The sequence below is a fragment of the Protopterus annectens genome, chromosome 14.part0 (assembly GCF_019279795.1).
Source record: "Protopterus annectens isolate FY-2018-M chromosome 14.part0, PAN1.0, whole genome shotgun sequence".
Taxonomy (NCBI): domain Eukaryota; kingdom Metazoa; phylum Chordata; order Ceratodontiformes; family Protopteridae; genus Protopterus; species Protopterus annectens.
Genome location: NC_056748.1, coordinates 482498251 through 482522847, shown reverse-complemented (window position 1 = coordinate 482522847; position 24597 = coordinate 482498251). Strand labels below are relative to the sequence as shown.

The following is a 24597-nucleotide window of genomic DNA, read 5'->3' as shown; positions in this document are numbered from 1 at the left end:
ACAAAAGGACTAAATTCATTTTTAACAACATTTCTAGATTCATCTAATTTATTACATGCATTTAAACTCATTAGAAATACATGAATAAAAACTTTCATCAGACAGAAATCCCCTCATCTAAAAAAAACTCCATCACTTATACTCAAATCACATACAATTTCCTTTTTTTTTTTTTTTTTTTTTTTTTTTTTTTTTAAGGAAACTCTTATTTGTAAATGATACAAACTGTGAAAAAAAATGTAGGTCCAGACTTGAAGCCACATTTCAGGACCTTAAGTTCCAAGGCTGTAAGCTGAACATTAGATAAGTTAATAACAAAAAAATTATCATTAAAAATCAGTGTCCATTGAATCCTTCTCAAAGCAGAGGAGAAGAAATACTACTAGTGTCACTAAACTTTCATGAAACAAGGGGTATGCTCCAATTAGTATATGAAATCAACACATGTTCTAAATGTTTTACAATACAGTACTGAGCTAAATGCAGTTTCCATGCACCACATGTATGCAGACCTCTGAACACCCGAATGCTGAGGTCATGGTCAAATATGCGAGTGCTGGATGGAAAAAGGAAAGTGGTCAGATTAGCACAAAGTGTGCAAGTGAAGGAGGTAGGAACCAAGCTGTCAGGCATCAAGAAGGTATATAAAGTGTAATCATAACATGCGTCCATCAGCTAACAGACTACTGGCTTCGGACTGAATAGCATCCATGCACCAGAGAAACCAACCTTACAGCAGCACACCAGTGGGTAGGTTTAGAAAATACAGGCATATGGCTAGAATGACAAAGAACCCAGGGTATGCCTGGCATTATAGGCCTGCTCATGAATTTAAACATGTTCTCGAGTTTGAGAAAAGGATTACTCTTGATTCTTTCAGAAACTAATCTAGGACAGAGGCCTGCCCATGAAGACTTCTAATGTATACTAATAGGAAAACAAGCAAGAGGAAGCAAAATTTTAATAGGACATCTTATACTTAAGCTAGAAGACGTGGTAATAGCTCACCCATCCAGAGGGAAAAGGTGCGGCTAGCTCACTTCTTGGCACCACCTTGTAGAAGCTAGGAGACAGCAAGATAGCTGAAAGGTGAGTTCCTAAGCATACCAAGTAGTGCACAAGTACTGCAGCTGACAACTGGTGAATGCAAATATGCACCAAGTGGTGTGGCTTTGCAGGCCTTGTCTCAATGGGTAGCTCTTCCATCATCATAAAAAAGGGTGAAAAACGCCCAAGTAATGGTCAAGTGGCCTCAGACTACTGCACAAACTATCTACTTCAGAAGTCAGGACAGGGAAATGAAAGGGTCCACTGGGGTGAGTAGGGCTTGACATCAAGGTTTGGTGCATTAAAATATGTGGAAAGAAGGATCTACAGTGTTCTTAAGATTATTTACCTACCCAAATTTCCTGATAAATTTGGTGTAGATGTTCTTCAGTTTCACTCTTAGGTTGCGTCGTATGTCATCTTTAATGTTTCCAATTCCTTCCATCTGGTTGAAAAAAATTGGTGAAAATACCAAGTTTAATACAAATACAAAAACAAAATATGTACAAACATGAAACACGGAATAAAAGCATGGCAACAAATGCTATTATACTTCCATTTTTAAAACATATGGGTGAATCAAAGAATTTCTGTACAGGAATGCAGCTTCAGTTTTACAAATCAAATTGCTACTGCATTCGATTCTTTAATCAAATCCTACCCAATGTAGGATCATCTGATCGCGCATTCTCCACTGAACCTAGTTTACCTGATGTGAGCTGTGATAGGTTGGATGCCTGTAATTTCAACTCTCAACTTCTTTGCTCAATAATTCAGGACAAAGACACAAGTAATCGTGGGACAAATGCCCAATTTCAAGGATAATTTGTAAATATTACTGTAATTCACCAAAAATGTTAATAGACCATCAGGTTTCGCATCAACAAGTATTTTCTGAATACAAAGTATAAAACTGATGTCTTTCATTACTACTGACTAACCTATCGGTGATTTAACACAAAATAAAATTTTATAAGGGGAAGGGAAAATATGAGATAAAATCAAGAACTTATGCAAACTCATGGACAATTGAAAGCAGAGTCTTTCTGGCAGTCTAAATAAATAACAGCTACTCAATTCCACGACAGCCAGTATTTTAATCCATATTGTTCTGCAAGTCATCCCCAGCCTTGTAATACATCAATTTCTTCTGCAAACTTCCATACAACGTCCATTAACCAAATTCATAAAAAACATTCAAGCAATTCTTATAACAAAAATGAGAAATCCTAATTGCAAAAATGGAAATCTCCAAATTTTAATATCAACTGAAACATGCAACAAAAAATGAAGGAAATTCTGGAAGTACCTCTGCAAAAGAAAGTCCCACAGCACCTACCAGAATGCCAAATCCTTCAAGGTAATAGTTTATCAGAGCAATGCAGTGCAAATCTATCCCCCAACTAACAGATGGTACTCTCAGCTACTAAATGATAGTTCTGCAGTGGCTTGCTTCTCATCAGAAAACCTGCCTTAATAATGTAGGACTGTCAGTTAAAAAGGTGGGAAGACTTGACAGTATATATGCTGGCAAGACAGTGAAGACTCTCACCTGAAAAAAGAAGCCTTAGAAGGTATCCAAATCTGGAAGAGGTATGTAAGCTGCTGCCTTGATGATAGCAGCACACTATGGAAGTTTCTTATTCTATTTCAGCACTCAGTCATTAGGTTAATTCATTGTGCCCGAGTACTGGATCTGTTTACACAAATGGAAGGCAAAAAAAAAAAAAAGTGGGAGTGACTAAGGAAGCTATTAAATGATGACTGCAAACTGACCATTGGTAGTAGTAAATAACTGTATAGCATTCCTAGCACTTCGTGAGCTTGCTTCTCTGGAAGAAGACAATCTGAATCACCATCAATACATGCGACTTGCATACTCTAACTTAATCAACAAGAATTCATTACATCCTAGAAATACGTCAATATCATGTACATTCGCATTAAATTTAATTCAGCATTTCGACCACCCAGACACATACTACTAAACTTTAATAGCACTCTTGTTTCACATCCATTCAGAATACTAATCTAATCACCCACTCATGGGATACAAGCTATTCCTATTAAAGAATACTTGAACCCCGCTTCATATTTCCAGCACGCTCATATTAATATGCAATACAATATGTAATTTGCAAAAAGGATGTGCACTGGCCACATCTCTTTAATGCACTTGTATTTTCTTTCACTTTTCCTTTTGTTTGTCCTATACGCCACTTCAGTCTTTCACATCCATGCCATAAACTATTATTGTTCTGCAAGCACTATAGTATCTTAAATTTTAAGTTTTCCATAAATTTTTAACATTGCCTGTTCTCATTACAAACTGACAAACACTGCATCTGCCACACTGGAACATTCCTGCTCTCACAGCTGAGTCGTATAACATTCCCAAAAGTGTCACCTTAAAAGATAAATGTTATGCTGAATTTAAAGCTCTTCTGAAACAGAAAAGGAAAATGGAGTAAGCATCCCTTCAAATCATCAGATAATCGGGAGGAACACACGTTACCTTATAAAAAGTTTCAAAAAAAGTAATGTATTTAGTTAAGGTACACAAAATAACTCCTTTTTCGTCTGGCTTTGTCCCATATCTCAATTTACAGCACCCATGCCTCCTTTTAAAATGATCACATGCTCCTTCCCTAGCTTCATTCAGTATTTTTTTTCAAAGTAATCACGCTCCTTTAATGCTTTCTCCATTTCCACTACAACCCAAACTTGGTCTTCTGTGCTAGGATTCCTATGAATCCTAATGTACTCCAAGAGTTAAACGGGGAGAGTGACTACTACTAACATCTAAAAACAAACTTGCTGCAGCATTTTATTTTGTAAAGTACTTGCAGCACTTCCCCAGACCTGGCAATGGCTATTTCCATGAGCCATGAGTCATTAAATCATGCATACAATTTCAGGATTCTGTGAACAGAAGTCTCAGAGATACGTGGGGAAACAGCTGCCAAACCACTAGAGAAAGAATATGGATTGGAAATGATGACAGCACTGAAAGAAGGAAAAACAAATCTGGCACTGCCAAAACAGAGTATGATGATCAGATGAATATGATCCATGGTGGTTTGAGCAGGACCTTTTCAACCAAAGAAAGTAAAGCAAAGGCATAAACTGAACATCCTGCTCTGTCCTATGTACAAGGCTTCCAAGCTGAAAACTGCGGTATCTGAAGTTACCAGGAATTTGACAGTTTTTTAATGAAATGAAACAACTAACCAGGGTATACTCCAGAGAACAAAGATAGTCTACAACCTGCTAAACCAGCCACTACTCATGAGTGCTGTAATAACAGTGATTCCTTACTTTGTAAACATTTTTCTAAAAAACAAGGCATTAGATTGAAGTTAAAGTAAACACCTGGAAATACTACAAGTGTTTTGCAGGTTGCTGGGAACTCTCAAAATACCAGCAACTTTTTTTTTTTTTTTACTGACCCGGTTCCAAAAAGACAATGTTTCTTTTACAAGAGAAGAGGAGAGACTAGTCCTCCATTGCTTGGTTACACAAGATGTTCATAAGGCTACTGTCAGTTGTGATAGAGTTGTACCAGAAGGTCAGAATGAAAAAAGGAACTACAGAAAGTACAAGTGTGTACACTTGCCATAAATGTAGAAATTCAAGTGTATTTACTGTTGCAGTCATCACATTCGGGTTATCCTGCCAAGGGTAGCCCTCAGTCAGCCTGAATACCAGAGGCTTTGTATTTCTGCGTCAGTTGCTGTCACTCCAGGACTGACGTCAGGTCGTTAGTGGTATAAAAACAGGCAGCCAATGCCATTACATCAGTTTTTCTTGCCCTATCAGGAGCCCCCAGATAGGGAGCTAAGTTATGGTAGAATACCACCAGTAAAAAGCAAATACCAAAATTTCCTTGTAAGGAGAGAGAGAGAGACAAGGAGGATGGAGGGAGGGAAACCAGGACTGCATCAGTGAATACACTCGAACATCTACATTTATGTTACGTGTACACAAGTGTACTATGTTCTTCGTGTTTCACTGTTGCAGTCATCACATTTGGGTTGATTCCCAAAGCTGAAGAAAAAGGTGGAGGCAGTCAAGAAGACTGGGGGCTAGCTAGGATACCCTGCAAGACTGTGGTGGCAAAGCCTGTCCTGGATTTGTAGAAGATAGGCAGGTGTTAATGTTTGGTGAAGATATGAACAGGTGTCCATGTTGCAGCCTCCATGATGTCCCTGGTGGGGACCCCGCTATGGTGGAATGTGTCCTGACCCCCTTAGGGGGTGGTTTCCCATGTTGTTTGTAGCAGAAATGGATGCAGTGTGCTATCCATTTGGAGATTGTTTGGATATGGCCTTGCCCTCTGCTCCTGCAGCGAAGCTGACTAGCAAGTGATCAATTTTTCTAAGATTTAGTCCTTTCCAGGTAAAATTTGAACTGCCTGTTCACATCTAGAGAGTGCAGAATCCGTTCCCACTTGTTTTGTAGGTTAGGGAAAAAGGTAGGTAAATGAATGGACTGGTTGAAAGCCACACTGGATACCACTTTAGGCATGGAGGATGGGTTAGTCCTGAGGGAGACCCTGTCAGCATGGAAAATGAAGGAGGGCCCCACAGCCATAAGTACTCTTCTAGCTGAAGTGATGGCCAGAAGCAAGGCTGTCTTCCAAGAGAGAAATTTTAACTCTGCTGAAGCTGCAGGTTCAAAAGGTGCAGGGTGAGTTTTTCCAACACAAAATTGAGGTCCCAAGCTGGGGTAGGTGCTGTTCTGGGTGTCGGTAAGTTGTTAGCCCCTCTTAGGAACTGTTTGATGAGAGGGTGAGAGAGAAATGGTGGCTCTGTGCTGAAATGAGCAGAGATGGCTGAAGCATGAATTTTAATAGAAGAGAAGGATAGACCTCTGTGTAGTAGGTCTGCCAGTTAATCCAGGATGAGAGGTAGGGAGGGCTGTGCCGTTCTGGCTCCCCTAGCCTGGATCCAGGTGCAAAACCTTTTCCACTTACAGCATATGATTTTCCAGTGCTGGAGCACCTGGCCTCAGGTATAACATCTAGAACTTGTTTGCTTAGGCTGGCAGGTTGATTGTTTGCTTAGGCTGGCAGGTTGAGGAGAGGTCAGGGAATAAGCCAGGCTGGCAGGTTGAGGGTCTGCAATTGGAGATGCATAAATTATCCATTCCTCTGGGTCAGGAGTGTTGGGATCTGAGGTAGGTGCCATGGTGGCAGGGGTGACAGGCTGCGCAGCAGTGGATACCAGTGCTGGCATGGCCAGTCTGGGGCAATCAGGTTTTCCCTCAGTTTTTCCTCCCTTATTTTGAGCAGTACCCTTCAAATGAGTGATAGAAGGGGAAATGCATAGACAGAGAGGTTTACCCACTGGAAGGATAGAGCATCTACTTTCCAAGCCTTGCTGTGAGGTTCCCTGGTGCAGAATTTGCTGAGCTGATGATTGGAGTGGGAGGCAAAGAGGTCAATGTTCGGGGTGCCCCATTTCTGGGTTACAAGCGTGAAGGTTCTGAAGTCTGCCACTTGTGTGGGTCTAGCAGGTTTCTGTTTAAGATGTCTGCCAGAGAGTTTAGAGAGCCTGGCATGAAATGTCTGAACAGGTGTAGTTGCATGTCTGAAGCTGTGTGCCAAACGGTCATGGCGAGCCTTCAGAGAAGATAAGAGAGAGTCCCCTCCCTGCTTGTTGATATAACACATCACTGTGGTGCTGTCTGTTTTGATCAGTAGAAGCCCCGTGGAGAGTAGGAGTCTGAAAGCTGTCAGAGCATGCTGAACAGCTAACATCTCTTTTCGGTTGATGTGCAGATGTATTTGATTTGGGCTCCATTGGCCCTGAATGCACCTGCCGTCCAGGTGAAAACCCCAGGCATAGTCTGATATGTCTGTGGTGAGGGTCTGGGTGGCCTGGGGTTGTGAGAAGGGACGTCCCTTGTGGTTGCATGCTGCTGCCCACCAAAGAAAATCTTTCCTTAGACAAGGTATCACTGGTATAAGAGTTTCCAGGTCTTGAGAGTGCTGACACCAAAGGCATTTTAGGTACCACTGTAGTTTCCTTATATGCAGTCTGGCATATGGAATGAGTAGAATGCAAGAGGCCATGAACCCTAGAGCTTGCAGGATTTTCCTTGCGGATAACTGGGTTCTGGTGGCTAGTTGGGAGAAGTAGCCTGTCAAGTAGGCTTGTTTTTCTGGAGTAAGGAATGCCATCTGGGATGCTGCATTTAGGCTTGCTCCCAGGAATAAAATTTTGTGTGTGGGGACAAGTTTTGATTTCTTTTCATTGATAGTATACCCCAAGGAAGTCAGTAGGTCCTTTACAGAGGTCAGGTGCTGTAGCAGCTTTTCCTGACTATCTGCCTGAATCAGGCAGTCATCTAAGTATGAGTAAATTTGAATATTTCTTCGTCTGCAAAAAGCAATGGCAGAAGCCAGACATTTTGTGAAAACTCTGGGAGCAGTAGATAAGCCAAAGGAAAGCGCAGAGAAAGTACAGTTGTATACACTTACCATAAATGTAGATGTTCGAGTGTATTCACCGTTGCAGTCATCTGCCTGCAGGTAGCCCTCAGCCAGCCTGAATAACAGAGTCTTGGATTCCTGCATCAGATGCAGTCTCTTCCATGACGTCAGGGTTATAAAACAAGCAGCCAATGCAATTACATCAGTTTTTCTTGCCCCAGATGTCAGGTGCCCCCACAATGGGAAGCAATTATATGTTATGGTACACCTCCATCAAAAAGCAAATACACCAGAAAACTTAAATACACTAAACAAGAAGGAAAGGTAGAGCCAAGGTAATTCAGGGGGCTGGAGGAAGGGTAACCAGGACTGCAACAGTGAATACACTCTAATATCTACATTTATGGTAAGTGTACACAACTGTACTATGTTCTTCGTGTTTCACTGTTGCAGCCATCACATTTGGGTTGATTCCCAAAGCTAAGGAAGGGAGGAGGAAGGTACAGAGCATTAGGGCCAGCTATTAAGCCGTGCAAGACTGCAGTGGCAAAACCAGCTCTGGATTTTGGAAAAATATAAGACCAACTCCAACAGATGATGCCACAACGAATAATGGCTATAAACATCTTTATTCCAATAACGAGCGGAGAAAAACAGGCAGTAGGAACAAAACATGCATCAAAATCACAAATTGAACGAATCAAGGTTAAGCGCTTTCACCCACTCAAACTGTGGGCTTCTTCAGAACCCTTTGTGAATAGTAAAACAAACATTTTATTTAAAATTTGGCGCCAAAAGGAAGAGGATACTGATGGATACATAGTATCCTATATACCAAGTTCCGCCCCTTAAAGTTATACCATTAAAACTTCCAAAACCGTTTTATACACAGAAACTTGCAATTGTGAACATTTATTCATTTTTTTATATAAAAATCTTCCTGTGTTATAATTTGTCTGAAAACACCTCCATTAAAAACAATGTCAAAACTACAAGCTACTATTTGTATGTTTGACCCACATTATTAAATGCATATAATAAAATAAAAAACACGTAAAAAAATTAAAAAATCAAGTAGAAATATAAATATAAAAAATATAAAAAAAATGAAAAAACATGATTTCAATACTAACAATACAATATCGAAGTACAATACTAAAATAATGTACAACTGACTAAACTATCTACCAAGGTCAAAAATACTGTATATGAATAACATTAATATAATATACAATTCTCTAAAATTGGCTTACAGGAGATATAATTGTTGAGACCAGGATGGTTTGTGGTGTCTAAAAGAAGCTGCCACCAAACCTCTTTAAAACTTAAAAAAGATTTATAATAACCACCAATGGGATCAACCACAATAGTTTCCAGAATGGCAAATTTAAACTTGTGTCTATCATCAGTAATACTTATGTCTATATAATGCATTAGTTAAATCTTTCTTGTGAATGCTGTAAATATGATCGTATATGCGTTGTCTAAAACAACACTCAGTTTTTCCTATATAAAAACAAGTACACTCACAACATTTTGCTATATATATTAACATATTCGTTCTACAATTCGCATATTTAAGTTTGCTTGTAGTGTAAGTTTCGTTTTGTATAGTCATTTTTTTGTCTTCTAGTATGTACTTGCACTGGTTGCAAGAATCACATTTGTAAGTATGGGATAATTCATTCAACCTCCTATCCCTATTTATTCTCCTGGGGACCAATAAATCCTTTACATTTCTTCCCATTTTGTAGATGATTCTTGGTTTTGTCCCAGTTATTTGTATCAATTTGGAATCCTGGGAAATCAGATACCAAAATTTATTTATTATATGAATTATCTTGTCCATCACTGGACTATATAATAATATTAGTGACCTTTGATGATCATTGGCAATATTTCCATCTCTATTTCCTGCTACAAACCGATATCTGGTTTCAAAACCCGTTCCCAATAATGATCGATATTTTTGGTCCCTTTTTTGAATAACAAGGTGACCTATGGTAGACAAAACATTTGATGGATATTCTCTCTCAACAAACAATTTTGTAAAACTCGATCTCCTCTGTCAGTACCTTAACATCAGAGGTCATATGAGCTGCTCTAATTACTTGTCCTTTGTATATATTATGTCTCATATTCATTGAATGACAACCATTATATTCCAAGTAGTCATTAGTAAATGTATGTTTCCTATGTATTTTGGAATGAAAGGTTGTATCTTGCTTGTATCTTGCTTGTATACATAGGTGTCAAGATATGCTATACCCTCAGTATCATATGTGTAAGTGAATTTGAGATATTCACTAGTAGTATTTAAAAAATGCAAAAAAGTATCAAGTTTTTCAACACTATCATCCCAAAGTATATACATATCATCCAAAAACCTCGAATAATTGTGGCATCATCTGTTAAAGTTGGTCTTATACAGCGGTGTGTTTATACTTGGATTTACTTCGAACTTTTGGTTCTGTATAGGGGCTGATTCCATCCTGGTCCTGGGTACAGTTTGCTGAGATTTCTTATCGAGAGGCCGTCACATACTTTGTGAATACCCTGGGTGCAGTAGATAAGCCAAAGGGAAGTGCAGAGAACTGATGGTTCATGGAGCCTGCCCTGAAGCGTAGGTATTTCCTGCAAGATTCCCTTATTGGAATGTCCAGGTAAGCTTCCTTTAAGTCTAAGGTTGCCAGCCAGGCATCTTTGCCTAGAAGAGGAAGCAGCTGTTGAAGTGTTACCATTCTGAATTTTGGGATTAGCAGAAAGGTGTTTAGAATAGAGAGGTCCAGGATAGGATGCCAGGAGCTGTCTTTTCTGGGTACCAGGAAAAGTCTTGAATAAAAACTTTGTCCCCTTTGTTCTGCTGGGACAGGTTGAACAGCCCTGATACTTAGGAGAGAGAGAACCTGCTATTGGGCCTCCACCCACTGATTTTGGGGGTAGGTCTGGCCAACTGTTTGGGGTTGGTAGGGTGTGGAAGTGGAATCTGTATCCTTGGGAAACTATATTCAAAACCCATTTGTCCTGGGTAATGAGTTCCCAGTTTTTTGCATGCAGGGCGAGCTTTCCTCCAAAGGGAGCAGGCAGTTGAGCAGGGCTTGGAAGGGTTAAGGTTAAGTCATTGTGCCATTTTTCTCTAGGGGGGTGGCTTACTACTTCCTGCTTTGGAAGTGGGAGCCCCCCACTGCTTAGGCTTGTGCGTAGCCTGAGACTGTAACCTAGGTGGTCTGCTGTTACTGGGTTTGGACTGAGAAGGCCTGGAAGAGACTGGAAAGGACCAATTCTTTGAAGGCCAATGCCTACTAAATCTGGGAGGCTGTACTTGTAGGAAATTTTTAACAGTTTGCATAGATTTAGCTTTTTCCTCCATCCTTTTGAGGACTTCTGCTTTGTTGCCAAACAGGTGGTCTTGGTTTAAGGGAGCATCCAGTAATTTAGCTTTAATATAATCTGGCAAGTTTTGCTCCTTAAGCCAAGCATGCCTTCCAAGTACAGATCCAGTGATAGTAGCCCTGCAAGATGCTTCTAAAGAGTCAAAACCACATTGCAAAGTATGTTTACCAACTTGTTCTGCAGAATGCATAAAATCCTGTAATTCTTTGTGTTCAGCACAGTCGGGAATCAAAATCATTTTCTGTTTAAGTAGTCCCATAACATGCTGCTGGTACTTTAACATATGAAACTGGCAATTTAAAGCCCGAATGGCCAAAGTAGCAGAAGTGTATACCTTCTTACCCCATCTGTCCAAAGCTCTAGAATCTCTATCAGAAGGGGTAGGATTTTTGGCAGCAGTAGCTTTAATGCCTTTTGGTCCTTGGGAAATGGTCTTTGGATCCACAGTAGGAGTCTTGAAGAGGATCTCATGAGAGTCAGGTACTCTAATACCTGTCAAGTTTTCTGGGAGGTGGAGGTAAAGTGTCTGGGGAAAGGCTAGATTCCAAGAAAGCATAGTCTACAATGTCCAGAACAGGAGGGATAGCTAAAAGTCTGTGTTGAGGAAGGAGTAAGAAGTCCCCAAGCCTCTTTTTGGAGTCAGAGTAATCCTGGCTTTCTCAGCAGAAATGCTCCCTAAGAGTGTGCAAGGTTTCAACAAAAGAAAAATCTTGTGGAGGGGAAGCAGAGAGAATGGAATCCTCTGCATCAGAATCCTCATAGGTAGATAAAGGCAAATCCTGGTAATCCGAAGGAACAGAAATATCAGATTCCTGATCAGAAGAATCAGAAGGAAAAGCAGTTCGAGGACTCAGAGGGGGGAAGGCTGGCTTCCCCTAATTAAGGTAATAAGGTCTTCAGCCATTCTAAGCATTTGTTTTTTAGGCATATGGGCCTGAGCATGCGGTTTGGACGTCGGTTTTCTAGGCGTGGTACGAGTTTAGGCCTGGATGAAGAAATTGGCTTCGGTTTAAATGCAAGTCTGTAGGCCTGAATACACCCTCAGAAGCTGCTGCCTGCACAGTGGCTCCGGACCCATTCAAGGTAGAGACATCCGCAGGTTCCATAGTTGAAAAAGCATCTCGTGGCATACCGGACTCCGAATGGGGTCTCAGTAGAGGCCTGCAAATCTGAGGTAGCGGGTATCAGGGGCTGAAAAAGTGTCTCACAGAGTACCAGCAGACTGGCGGCTACCTTAATGGAAGCGTCATTGGCAGTTTTGGACCCAAGTGATCTGTCTCTCTCTTTATCTTTACGTTTTTTCAGAAGATTGGTAGTCAGATGGCTTAAAGTCATTTCAGAGTACTGATACAGAGTACCAAAATAATTTGCTGCAAATACAGCCCGACGACAAATAGTTCGGGGGTTGAACATGGCACAAAACCGACAGCGAGGGATGTCGTGGTCTGGGCCTAAGCAAGGAATGCAGTACAAATGAAAATCTTTATGAGGTATTTGCTTTCCACAGGTAAGACAATTGTTAACTTTTAGTGACATCGGTTGGAGCAAGAAAAAAGATCCCCAACGGGGTACTTATCTTTTTTTGAAGACTTCGGTTCTGAAACTCGAAAACAAAAATTTTTAGGAGTTGGCCGACTGGCACTTGCGAACTGCTTCTGCTTCGGGCACCGCAAGGCAAGAAAGACTGATGTAATGGCATCGGCTGCATGTTTTATACCCCTGAAAACCTGACGTCATGGAAGAAGAGACAGCATCCGACACAGGAATACAAGACTCTGGTATTCGGGCTGGCTGAGGGCTACCTGCAGGCAGATAACCCAAATGTGATGACTGCAACAGTGAAACACGAAGAATATCTGAAAGTGCATAGATCCTGCCCTGAAACATAGGTATTTCCTGCATGATTCCCTGATTGGGATGTGTAGGTAGGCCTCTTTTAGGTCTAGGGTGGCTAACCAAGCATCCTTGGAAAGCAGATAGAAGCTGCTGGAGGGTGAGCATTTTTAATTTTGGTACCACCAGAAAGGTTTTTAGAATGGATAGATTGAGGATGGGGCACCATGTGCCCTGTTTTCTGGGTACCAGGACAAGTCTGGAGTAGAAACCTTGGCCTATCTGTTCTGCAGGAACATGCTCTATTGCTTTCATGAAGAGCAGGGAAAGGACTTGCTTTTTGGTCTCTGCCCACTGGTTTGGAGGAAGATCTGGGAAACCTTTTGGAGTTGGCAGAGTGTGGAAATAAAATCTGTATCCCTGAGACACTACGGTAAGGACCCAGTGGTTGTTGGTAATGGTGGCCCAGTTGCCTGCGTGGAAGGAGAGTTTTCCTCCTAGGGGCACGAGCAGGTGGGCAGAGGGAGGGGTGGAAGTTTAAAGTCATTCGAGTTCTTACCATAAGGGGTGAGGCTTTGCGCACTCTGTTTTTGAAGAGGAGGAACTCCACTGCTTAGATCTCTGCATTCCCTGGGGCTGTTGTCTGGGGGGCCTGCTTCCCCTGGGTCTGGGCTGAGCTGGCCTGGAGGGGTCAGTAAAGGACCAGTGCTTGGAGGGGCAATGCCTACTGAACCCCGGTGGCTGGACCTGTAAGAAGTCTAACTGTCTGCATAGATTTAGCTTTTTCTTCCATCTTTTTTAAGACCTCTTCTGCCTTGGTGCCAAACAAGTTGTCTTTGTTCATGGGTGCGTACAATAATTTGGATTTGACATGGTCTGGCAAGGTCCGTTACTTAAGCCAAGCATGCCTTCTATTGACAGAACCAGTGACTGCTGCCCTGCAAGATGCTTCTAGTGCATCAAAACCACATTGTAAGGTGTGCTTAGTTACTTGACTTGCAGAATGCACTAACTCTTGTAACTCTATTTTCTGCACAAGCATGAAAAGAAGATATTTTTTGTTTGAGGAGTTCCATGGTATGTTGCTGATATTTCTGCATGTGGAACTGACAATTTACTGCTCTAATAGCAAGAGTAGCAGAGGTGTGTACTTTTTAACGCCATCTGTCTAATGCTTGGGAATCCCTATCTGAGGGGGGTGGGATTCTTAGCTGAAGTTGCTTTGATTCCTTTAGGTCCTTGAGAGATGACATCGGGGTCAGCAGTAGGATTTTTGAAAAGAAATTTGAGAGCGTGTCAGGGACTCTACAGTACCTGTCAGGTTTCCTGGGAGCAGGAAGGAGGGTGTCAGGAGTTGAACTGGATTCCATTAAATCATCATCCACAACATCCACGACAGGAGGAATGGCCAGAGGTGCTGTGGTAGATCTAAGAATCCCTTGAGTCTCTTTTTAGACTGAGGATAGTCCTGACATTCTCACTGAAAATACTCCCTTAAAGTATGTAGGGTTTCACCAAAGGAAAAGTCCTCGGGTGGAGAGGCTGAAGGGATGGATTCCTATGCATCAGAATCCTCATAAGCAGAGAGGGGTTGGCATATCTTCATATTCAGATGCATCAGTCATCGACTCCTGTTCAGAAAAAACTACTGGGAACAAGTCTCTTTCTTTTGGAAGGGGTAGCCTGGCTTCCCCAAATCAGCATTATAAGGTCTTCCGCCATTTTAAGCATTTGAGACTGAGGCAAGGAAGCAGGGGCCTGAGCTTGGGTCGTCGTTTTTTTGGGTGTGGTTCATACCTTGGGCCTTAGAAACTCTGTTCTTTTAGAAAGAACTGAAGACATGAAAGAAGTCGTCGGTCTGTGTCGAGTATCAGTAGTGCAAAGTCCTTCCTCGGATGCCAGTGCCTGCTCAGCGGCTCCGGACCCATCCAAGGTAAAGACATCCACAGGATCCTTAGTTGAGGAAGATTCTCACAGCATACCAGACTCCAAAAGGGTCTCGATAGCGGCCTGCAAATCCACAGAAGTGGGCATCAAGGGCTGCGAAAGCGCCTCACTGAAGACTGGAGAACTGATGACTAGCTTAACGGAAGCATCGGCAGTTTTGGACCTATGCAGTCTTTATCCTTACATTTTTTCCAGAAGATCGGTAGTCGGGTGGCTTACCGAAGCCATATTGGAATTCAAGGTCTGAGAGTGAAAATATCTAGCTACAAAAAGAGCCCGATGACGTACAGTTCTGGCATTGAACAAAGCACAAAAGCGACAGCGGGGGACGTGGTGGTCTGGGCCTAAACAGGTGATGCAGTAAGAATGGAAGTCTCGGTGTGGTATTTGCTTTCCACATGCAAGACAGTTGTTAATTTTTTCTTACATCGGTTAGAGCAAGAAAAAAGGATCCTCAATGGGGTACTTAGCTTTAGAAGACTTCAACTTCAATATGAAAACGAAAACTCAGGTAGCGGCCGACCAGCACTCGTGCGAACTGCTTCTGCTTCAGGCTCCTTGGCAAGTAAGACTGATGTAATGGCGTCAGCTGCCTGTTTTTATACCACTGACGACCTGATGTCAGTCCTAGAGTGACAGCAACTGACGCAGAAATACTAAGCCTCTGGTATTCAGGCCGAATGAGTGCTACCCCCTGGCAGGATAACCCATATGTGATGACTGCAACAGTGAAACACTAAGAACATAACACAGTTGTGTACACTTACCATAAATGTAGATGTTCAAGTGTATTCACTGTTGCAGTCCTGGTTTCCCTCCCTCCATCCCCCTTGTCTCTCTCTCTCTCTCTCTCCCTCCTTACAAGGAAATTTTGGTATTTACTTTCTACTGGTGGTGTTCTTCCACCATAACCTAGCTCCCTATTGGGGGCTCCTGACAGTTAGGGTAAGAAAAACTGATGTAATGCCGTCGGCTGCCTGTTTTTATACCACTGACGACCTGACGAGTGACAGCAACTGATGCAGAAATACTAAGCCTCTGGTATTCGGGCCGATTGAGTGCTACCCCTGGCAGGATAATCCAAATGTGATGACTGCAACAGTGAAACAAAGAACTTCCTTCTTCACCACTATCAAATCCAGAATACTGGCAACAAGGGTTCTGATCAGCTAAAATCCACAGCTCTTGTTCATTCTTGAAGACTAGTTGAGGTCCCCAACATTAAGCCGTATCCATTAGAGACATTGCTCATATTGGAACAGCTAGTCGAAAGCCCCACAAGAGGTGATAATATCTTGGACTTGTTATTAACTAACATGAGTAACCACAGCGACATCCATGCAGTACCATCCTCCCTTGTAAGTTCCGACCATAAAGCGGTCACGTTCAAAGTCACCATCTCCCCCAATCCCTAGGGTCAAACAAAAAACTTCTACAAAGCTGATTACAGCCTCCTGAGGGAAGGTATAAACAGCTTCACAGTCCCCTCCCCCTCTCTAGGAACTGGCAACAGTATCCAAAACTATACCAATTACTATAAGAACATTTATATAGATGCATGGAATCAGGAATACCAGACAGGACTAAATCATCCTTTGCAAGAAAGAGTAAACCTGTCTGGTGGACATCTGCAATAAATACACTCTGACAAAAGAAAAAAAATGCTGTGCAGGACCAAGAATGAGCAAGGTGCCCAACTGGAATCAATCTCTCCTTAGCCTAAACAAGCACTAGTGAAATCCTCCAAAGCAAACTTCGAGTCCAAATTGGCCACATCTACTAGAGACAATCATAAGGCCTTCTTCACATATGTTTGTAATCTGAAAAAAAGCACCCAGATCTGTTCAGAACTGGTGGTCAAGGGCACCACATATACAAATGCCGTAGATATAACAAACTTGCTTGCTGACAAATTCAACAACAATTTCACCCCTCTGTACCCCCCCCCATCAGTAAATCAGGACATCCCAGTACCTTCCCCTTCCCTTATATCTAGGAATCAGGTCATCACTGCTCTCTCAAAGGCAAAAAATACAGCCTCCATATGACCCGATAACATCCCAGGCTGCATCCTACATGAACTCAGGCAGGAACTTGCAGCACCATTAGACGCCCTATTCAACCAAAGCCCGAGTACTGGCTTTGTCCCAGATGAGTGCAGGACAGCCACTATCTTCCCTTTACACAAAGGTGGAGCATTCACCGATCCAGAAAATTACAGACCCATCAGCCTAACTAGCCTGATCTGCAAGGCCATGGAATGGATTATCATGGACCTCATTAACAGGAGCATTGGCAACCTCCAAACACTTGATCCCACACAGTTTGGCTTCAAGGGGAGGTCGTGTCTGTTAAATTTGGTCGAGTTTTTTGAGACGGTCACCAAAGCCATGGACGAGGGGAAGACAGTGCACATCGCCTACCTTGACCTGGCCAAAGCCTTCAGCACTATTCCCTACTCTGGCATAATAAACTCTCTAAACTAGGCATCAATCTGTATGTTACCAGATGGGTAGCTAGCTGGCTCACTGATGGAACCCACCTAGTCAAAATAAGGGAAACCACCTCATGCAGTAGACCTGTATCAAGTGGTGTCCTCCAGGGTTCAGTCTTGGGGCCTCTGTTAATTGGGATATATTTTTCTGAGGTGCAGGCCAAAACCAGTGGGCTATGGCTGACCAAGTTTGCAGATGACTGCAAGCTGGGTGCCGTCATCAATTCCTCTAGTGACGTGGACATCCTCCAAGACGGTCTCATCTAAACAAATGACTGCTGCCAGAAACATGGCCTCAAGCTGAATGCAAAAAATGCATAATCATAATCCTCCTCTCTGGGGAGAGTGACGTCCCCACAAATTATCACATTAATAACAATGTTCTAAGCCCGCAGTCAGTCGTGAGGGATGTGGATACCCAAATTGATAACAGCCTGACTTTTGACCACCATGTTGCTTCTACTGTACAGAAAGCTTTATATATGGTCCACCTCATAAGTAAGGGCATTTCATCCAAGTACAAGGAGGTCATAACATCCCTGTATTTTTCCCTTACAAGGCCCATTATTGAGTACAATACCCCATTCGGCACGTACCTCACAAAGTACATGCAGCAGCTGTAGAGACCACAGAGGTTCCTCACCAGGAGAATCTAGGGCCTCAAAAATCTACCATACACAGATAGGCTAAAAGCCCTATCTCTCTACTCTGTTTCATACAGATGCTTCAATGGTGCCCTCTCTGTCTGGCATACAAGTTAATATTGGTCCCCGCCTTGATGGGACTGCTACATATCCGCAAGTCATGCTCCACTCGAGTTAACCCACACATGTGGCCTCAACCTGGTCTATGACATCAATAGGACTTGTTGGCGGGAGAGATTTGTGTCCCAGAGACTCCTCCATCTGTGGAATAGACTCCCTCTCCCACGTCACGCAGAGTACCTCTTTACCCCTTTTTAAGTGCAACCTGGATAACTGGATGGGAAATAGAAAATACATCCCTGGGATTCCACTCGTATCCCTGCTGAACAGGGGAATCGTGTGCTGATTTGTCTATACATGGGCTAAACTCTTGGCTAGGCTTAGAAGGGCCTCAGGGCCAATAGCCTAGTAACTTCCTATGATCCTATGTGAGGAAAAGAATAAATGTTTAAAAGGTTAGATCTACCACTACCACCTTTCATAACCAAGAGATGCGGACTACCTAAAAATAGCCCCAGGTGTTGCCTTTATTCCAAAGCTGTAGCCAACTGAGCAACTCACATTGGAAGCTTTGCAAATGCTACCTCCATTCTGAAGATGTAATAAAATGAGAAATGTACAGTTGTGTACACTTAACATAAATGTAGATGTTCGAGTGTATTCGTTGTTGCAGTCATCACCTGTGGGTTATCTCTGCTGTGGTAGCACTCGGGAGGGGGGGGGGGGTGAATACCAGAGTCAATGTTTCTCTGTGTCAGCTGCTGTCGCTTGCGGAATGACGTCAGGTCATTAGCGCTATAAAGCAAGGCAGCCAACACCATTACATCAGTTTTTCTTGCCCTAACCAGTCAGAAGCCCAAGTACATATGGTAAAGTGGTCCTGGTGGCTAAAAGCCACCGTTAGAAGCTTAAGTCTCCCTAAAGAAAGAAGATATAAGGGGGAAGGAGAGAGGGAAACCAGGACTGCAACAGTGAATATACTTGAACATCTACATTTATGGTTAAGTGTACACAACTGCACTATGTTCTTCGTGTTTCACTGTTGCAGTCACCACCTGTGGGAGGATTCCCAAAGCTGAGGAGAGGGGTGGTAGGATTAGTTAAGAGACCTAGGAATGGATCAGCATATCCTGCAGAACTGCAGAGGCAAACCCTGCCCTAGCCTTAGAAAATAGAAGTAGGTAGTAATGCTTGGTAAAGGTATGGACAGAAGTCCAGGTGGCAGCTTCTAAGATGTGCCTGGTGGGAACTCCTCTGAGGAATGCTGTGGAAGTGGAAGCTGCCCTAGTGGAATGGGTACGAACAGACTTAGGGGCTGGTTTCACATATAATCTGTAGCAAAAATGAATACAGTGTGACATCCACTTGGAAAAGGTTTGCTTGGAAATGGGCTTCCCCTTTGCCCCTGGGACAAAGCTGACAAGTAATTGGTCTGTTTTCCTGAAGGGTTTAGTACAGTCCAGATAGTGTCTGAGCTGTCTGTGCACATCTAGTGAGTGCAGAATTATTTCCCCCTTGTTTTGAGGGTTAGGAAAGAAGGTAGGTAGATGCATGGCCTGGTTGAGAGTCACATTAGATACCACCTTGGGCATAAAGGAGGGGTTAGTCCTCAGGGAGACCCTGTCTGCATGGAAAATGATGAAGGGCTCAATGGCCATTAGTGCCTGAAGTTCTGAAACCCTTCTGGCTGAGGTTATAGCTAGCAGAAAAGCAGTCTTCCAGGAGAGGTATCTTAGTTCTGCTGAAGCAGCAGGTTTGAATGGTGGTAAGGTTAATTTTTCCAAAACATAACTCCGGTCCCAGGCTGGCGTGGGTGGCCTGCTGGGAGGTCTGACATTAGAAGCTTTCTGAGGAATTGTCTAATCAAAGGTTGGGAGAACAGGGGTGATCTGTATCAAAATGAGCTGAAATGGCTGAGGCGTGGATTTTAGTAGAAGAGAAGGAGAGGTCACTATTAAGTAGCTCCACTAGGTAGACCAGGATAAGAGGGATGGAAGGTTGTGAGGTATTTCCCCCTCTGGACTGGCTCCAGGAGCAGAATCTTTTCCATTTTCCTGCGTAAGAGTTTCTGGTGCCGGGCCTTCTGGCCTCTGTGATAATGTCAAGGACTGGTTTGCTTAACAGGGGCCCCTTTTTTGCCTTTAGAGTATTAACAAGTCTGGGTGCAGCATACCCCGCCCCCCAAGTCAAGAGGTCTGAGACCAGGGGAAGCTGCATGGGAGGCTGTAATGTCAGGCTGCACAGCAAGGGGTACCAATGCTGTCTGGGCCAGTCTGCAACAATGAGGATGGTCTTTGGTCTCTCCTCCCTTATTTTGATCAGTACCTTGGGAATAACAGGCAGAGGAGGGAATACGTACAAAAAGAGGGTGTTCCAGGGGACGGTCAAGGCATCCACCTTCCACGCTAGGTGGTGATGCTCCCTGATACAGAATTTTTTTAGCTGATGGTTGAGATGTGAAGCAGAGATCCACCTCTGGAGTCCCCCACTCCTGAGTGATTTGTAAAAAAAAAATTCTGTGGAGCTGCCATTCTTGAGGGTCCAGCAAGTTTCTGCTTAAGGGTGGTGTTGTTCTCTGGTAGGTATTGAGCTATGAGGTGTAATCCCATGGAAGCGGTTGTCAGCCAGAGGCTCATGGCTAGCCTGCACAGAGAGTAAGACTGGGTCCCTTCCCTGTTTGTTGATGTACCACATTACTGTGGTGTTGTCTGTTTTGATAAGAAGACCCCTTGGCTTGAGATGGAGTTTGAAGGCTGTCAGAGCCTTTTGTACTACCATCATTTCCTTCTGGTTGATGTGTAAGGGAAGGTGCTGGGCATCCCAAAGACCTTGGGTGCACCTGTCTTCTAGGTGAGCGCCTCAAGCAATGTTTGAGGCGTTAGTGGCAATGGTCTGCCTGGTTGGGCAGAGGGTGAAAGAAAGACCCTTGTTCTTGGCACAGGCACCTACCCACCACAGAAACTAGGTCCTTATACAGGGGGTCAGAGGGAGAGAGGTCTCTAGAGGTTGAGAGTGCTGACACCAAAGGTTCTTTGGATACCAATGAAGTTTTCTCATGTGAAGCCTGGCCATAGGAATTAGAAGGATGCAAAACGCCATGTACCCCAAGGCTTGCAGGAACTTCCTCGCAGTGAGATGACTTCTGGAAGCCAGCTGGGTAAAGTAGAGAGGCAGGAAGCTCTGCCTTTCTGGGGATAGGAAGGCCATTTGGGATGCTGTGTCTAACAGTGCTCCGAAGAAAATGATCTTCCTGGAGGGGGTTTGCTTTGATTTCTTCTCATTGATGGTGTACCGTAAGGAGGGTTTTGACAAACAGCAGGTCCTCAAGTAGCTTTCCTTTGCACTCTGCCTGAAAGAGGCAGTCATCCAGATAAGGGTAAATCTATATATTTTTTCTATCTGCAAAAGGTTATGGCTGGGGCTAAGCATTTGGTGAATACCCTGGGGGCATTAGATAAGCCAAGAGAATGTACAGCTGTGTACACTTAACATAAATGTAGATGTTCGAGTGTATTCATTGCTGCAGTCCTAACCAATGGGTTATCTGGCTCCCGGTAGCCCTCAATAGGCCATAATACCAAAGGTAAGTAAATATGACATCAGCTATCGTCGGTTGTAAAGGACGTCAGGATGTCAGATACAAAAGGAGGCAGCCAAAGTCACTTCCTCAGTCTTTCTTGCCATAACAGTCAGAAGCCCCCAGAAAACAAGGCTTAAACCAAAAGCAATTTTAGCAAATGTCAAATTTAGCCTGTACTTTAGGAAAAGAGAATAGGAGAGAACCAAAAAAGGGGAAGGAGGGGAGGGAGGGAAACCAGGACTGCAACAGTGAGTACACTCCAACATCTACATTTACGCTAAGTGTACACAACTGTACTATGTTCGTGTTTCACGGTTGCAGTCCTAACCAATGGGTTGATTACCAAAGCTCAGAGAAAAGGGAGGAGGAACCAATGGAATCAAGGATTGGAGATAATGCCCTGCAGAACAGCAATGGCAAACCCTGCCCTGGCTCTAGAAAACAAAGGCAAATTATAATGCTTTATGAAAGTGTGAACAGATGATCATGTGGCAGCCTTCAAAATGTCTTTAGTAGGGACACCTCTTAAAAAGGCTGCAGAAGTGGAAGCTGCTCTAGTTGAGTGGGTCCTAACCCCTTGAGGAGGAACCTTGTCATGAAAGGAATAACAAAAAGTAATACAATATGCAATCCATTTTGAAATGGTTTGCTTAGAAATAGCCTTGCCCTGGGCTCCAGGGGCAAAATTGACCAATAACTGTGCTGATTTCCGAAGGTCTTTAGTCCTGTCCAGGTAAAACCTGAGCTGTCTGTGCACATCAAGAGAATGTAGGATCCTTTCACCTCTATTTCGAGGATTAGGAAAAAAGGTAAGAAGGTGTACGGACTGATTAAGAGTCAGGCTAGAAACCACCTTAGGCATAAATAAGGGATTGGTTCTCAGAGAGACCTTACATGCATAGAAAATAACAAACGGCTCCACAGCCATCAAAGCTTGCAGCTCCGAAACCATCCTTGCTGATGTTATAGCCAACAGGAAGGCAGTCTTCCAAGAGAGAAACTTTAAATCTGCAGTGGCAGCTGGCTCAAAAGGAGGAAGAGTAAGTTTCTCTATAACACAATTAAGATCCCAGGCTGGAGTAGGTGCCCTTCTGTAAGGTTTTAAATTGCAAGCACCCCTGAGAAACATTTTCATCAAGGGATGAAAGAAAATGGGTTGCTCAAAAGAACAATGAGCAGAAATGGCTGAAGCATGGATCTTGCTAGAGGAAAAAAGACCACCCTGAAGCAAATCAGCCAGGTTTTCCAGGATCAAAGGAAGGGTAGGCTGAGAATACGATTCCCCTCTAGCTTGCATCCAAAGAGAGAATCTTTCCCATTTTCCAGCATGACTTCCTAGTGCTAGGCCTCCTGGCCTCCCACAGCACGTCAACCACCTGCTGGGAAAGGGAAGAAGAAAAGGATGGAGTCATACAATGAGCCATGCTGCCAAATGGAGAGACTGAAGATGAGGCTGTAGAATGTTTCCCCCTTCCTGAACCAAAAGATCTGGCTTCAGAGGAAGATACCAAGGAAGAAAGTGGGGGAGACTGCGAAGCAGTGGATACCAATGCTGTCTTGGCCAGTCCAGAGTTATGAGAATAGTCCTTGGTCGTTAATCCCTGATCTTCAATAATACTCTGAGAAGAAGAGGAAAAGGAGGGAAGGCATAAACTGACAGCAGAGTCCAAGGGAAGGGCACAGCATCCACTCTACAGGCTCTGCTGTGATGCTGTCTGGTGCAAAAAAAGAGGTAGAAGATGGTTGTCTGGGGAGGAGAAAAGACCCAAAGAGGTGTGCCCCAACATTGAATGATACTGTAAAAGACTGCTCTGTTCAGCTGCCACTCGTGAGAATCCAGGGTCTGAAACACTGAGCCTTCCTGGAAGAAACTGAGCTAAGAGATGCCGGCTCAGGGATGGTGCTATGGACCAGAGATTCATGCTCTGCCTGCACAGGGGGTAAGAATGAGTCCCTCCCTGTTTGCTGATGTACCACATGACTGTGGTGGTGTCTGTTCAGATGAGCAGGGTTCCTGGAGAAAGAAGATACTTGAAAGCTAGTAAGGCCTGCTGAACTGCTATCAACTCCTTTGGATTTATGTGCAGGTGCATCTCCTGGGCATTCCAACATCCCTGTATGCATCTGCCATCTAGGTGAGCTCCCCATACATAGTCCGATGTGTCTGTGGTAAGAATTTGAGTGGCAGGGGGTGGGTGAAAAGGCATGCCTTTGTTTTGTAGACAGGCTGTTGCCCACCATAGAAACTCTGTCTGCAGACATGGAAGCAGAGGAATTATCATATCCAGGTCCCGTGTGTGTTGACACCAAATGTTCTTGAGGTACCATTGCAATTTCCTCATATGCAGTCTTGCATATGGAATCATGAGAATGCAAGAGGCCATGTATCCTACAGCTTGCAGGTATTTCCTTGCAGGGAGCTGGGACAGGCTTGTCAAGTCCTTGAAGTAAATTGAAAGAGTTGTCTGCTTCTCCTGGGTGAGATGTACCATCTGGGCGGCTGTGTTCAGACTCGCTCCCAGGAATGTTACCTCCTTGGATGGCACCATTTTTGATTTTTCCTTGTTGAGAGTGTAACCCAGGGAAGAGAGAAGAGTCTTTACAAATTCTAGATCCTTTAACAGCTGTTCCTAAGAATTTGCTTGAATTAGGCAGTCATCCACGTATGAATAAATCTGAAATTTCGTCTGCCTGCAAAAAACAATGACTGGAGCCAGGCACTTTGTGAAAACTCTGGGAGCAGTAGATAAGCCAAAGGGCAGCGCAGAGAATTGATAATGTTGCTTGCCCACCCTGAAACGAAGGTATTGCCTGCAACTTTCCCTGACAGGGATGTGCAGATAAGCTTCTTTGAGATCCACAGTTACCAGCCAGGAATCCTTTTCTAACTCTGACAGCAACTGATGCACAGTGAGCATTTTGAACTTTGTAATTACTAAGAAAGAGTTCAGGATGGATAGATTTAGGATATGACACCAAGTGCTTTCTTTTTTTGGAACTAGGAAAAGTCTGGAATAGAAACCCTGGCCTACCTGCTGGGCAGGAACCGATTCTATTGCTCCCAGATGTAAGAGACAAAATTTGTTTTTCTACTTCTGCCCTTTGGTTTGGAGGAGCATCTGGGAATGCTTTGGATACTGGAAAGGTGTGGAAAGAAAACTTG

At 43.4% G+C, this 24597-nt stretch overlaps 1 protein-coding gene across 1 annotated transcript in view; it reads right to left on the bottom strand.

Annotated features, from left to right (window-relative positions):
- Positions 1-24597, bottom strand: part of RRP12 (ribosomal RNA processing 12 homolog) — a 1805151-nt gene that overhangs the window by 294006 nt on the left and 1486548 nt on the right. The window contains exon 30 of the mRNA XM_044056239.1: positions 1401-1492. Coding sequence (XP_043912174.1) covers positions 1401-1492 — 92 coding nt within the window. The remainder of the gene's footprint in view (positions 1-1400; positions 1493-24597) is intronic.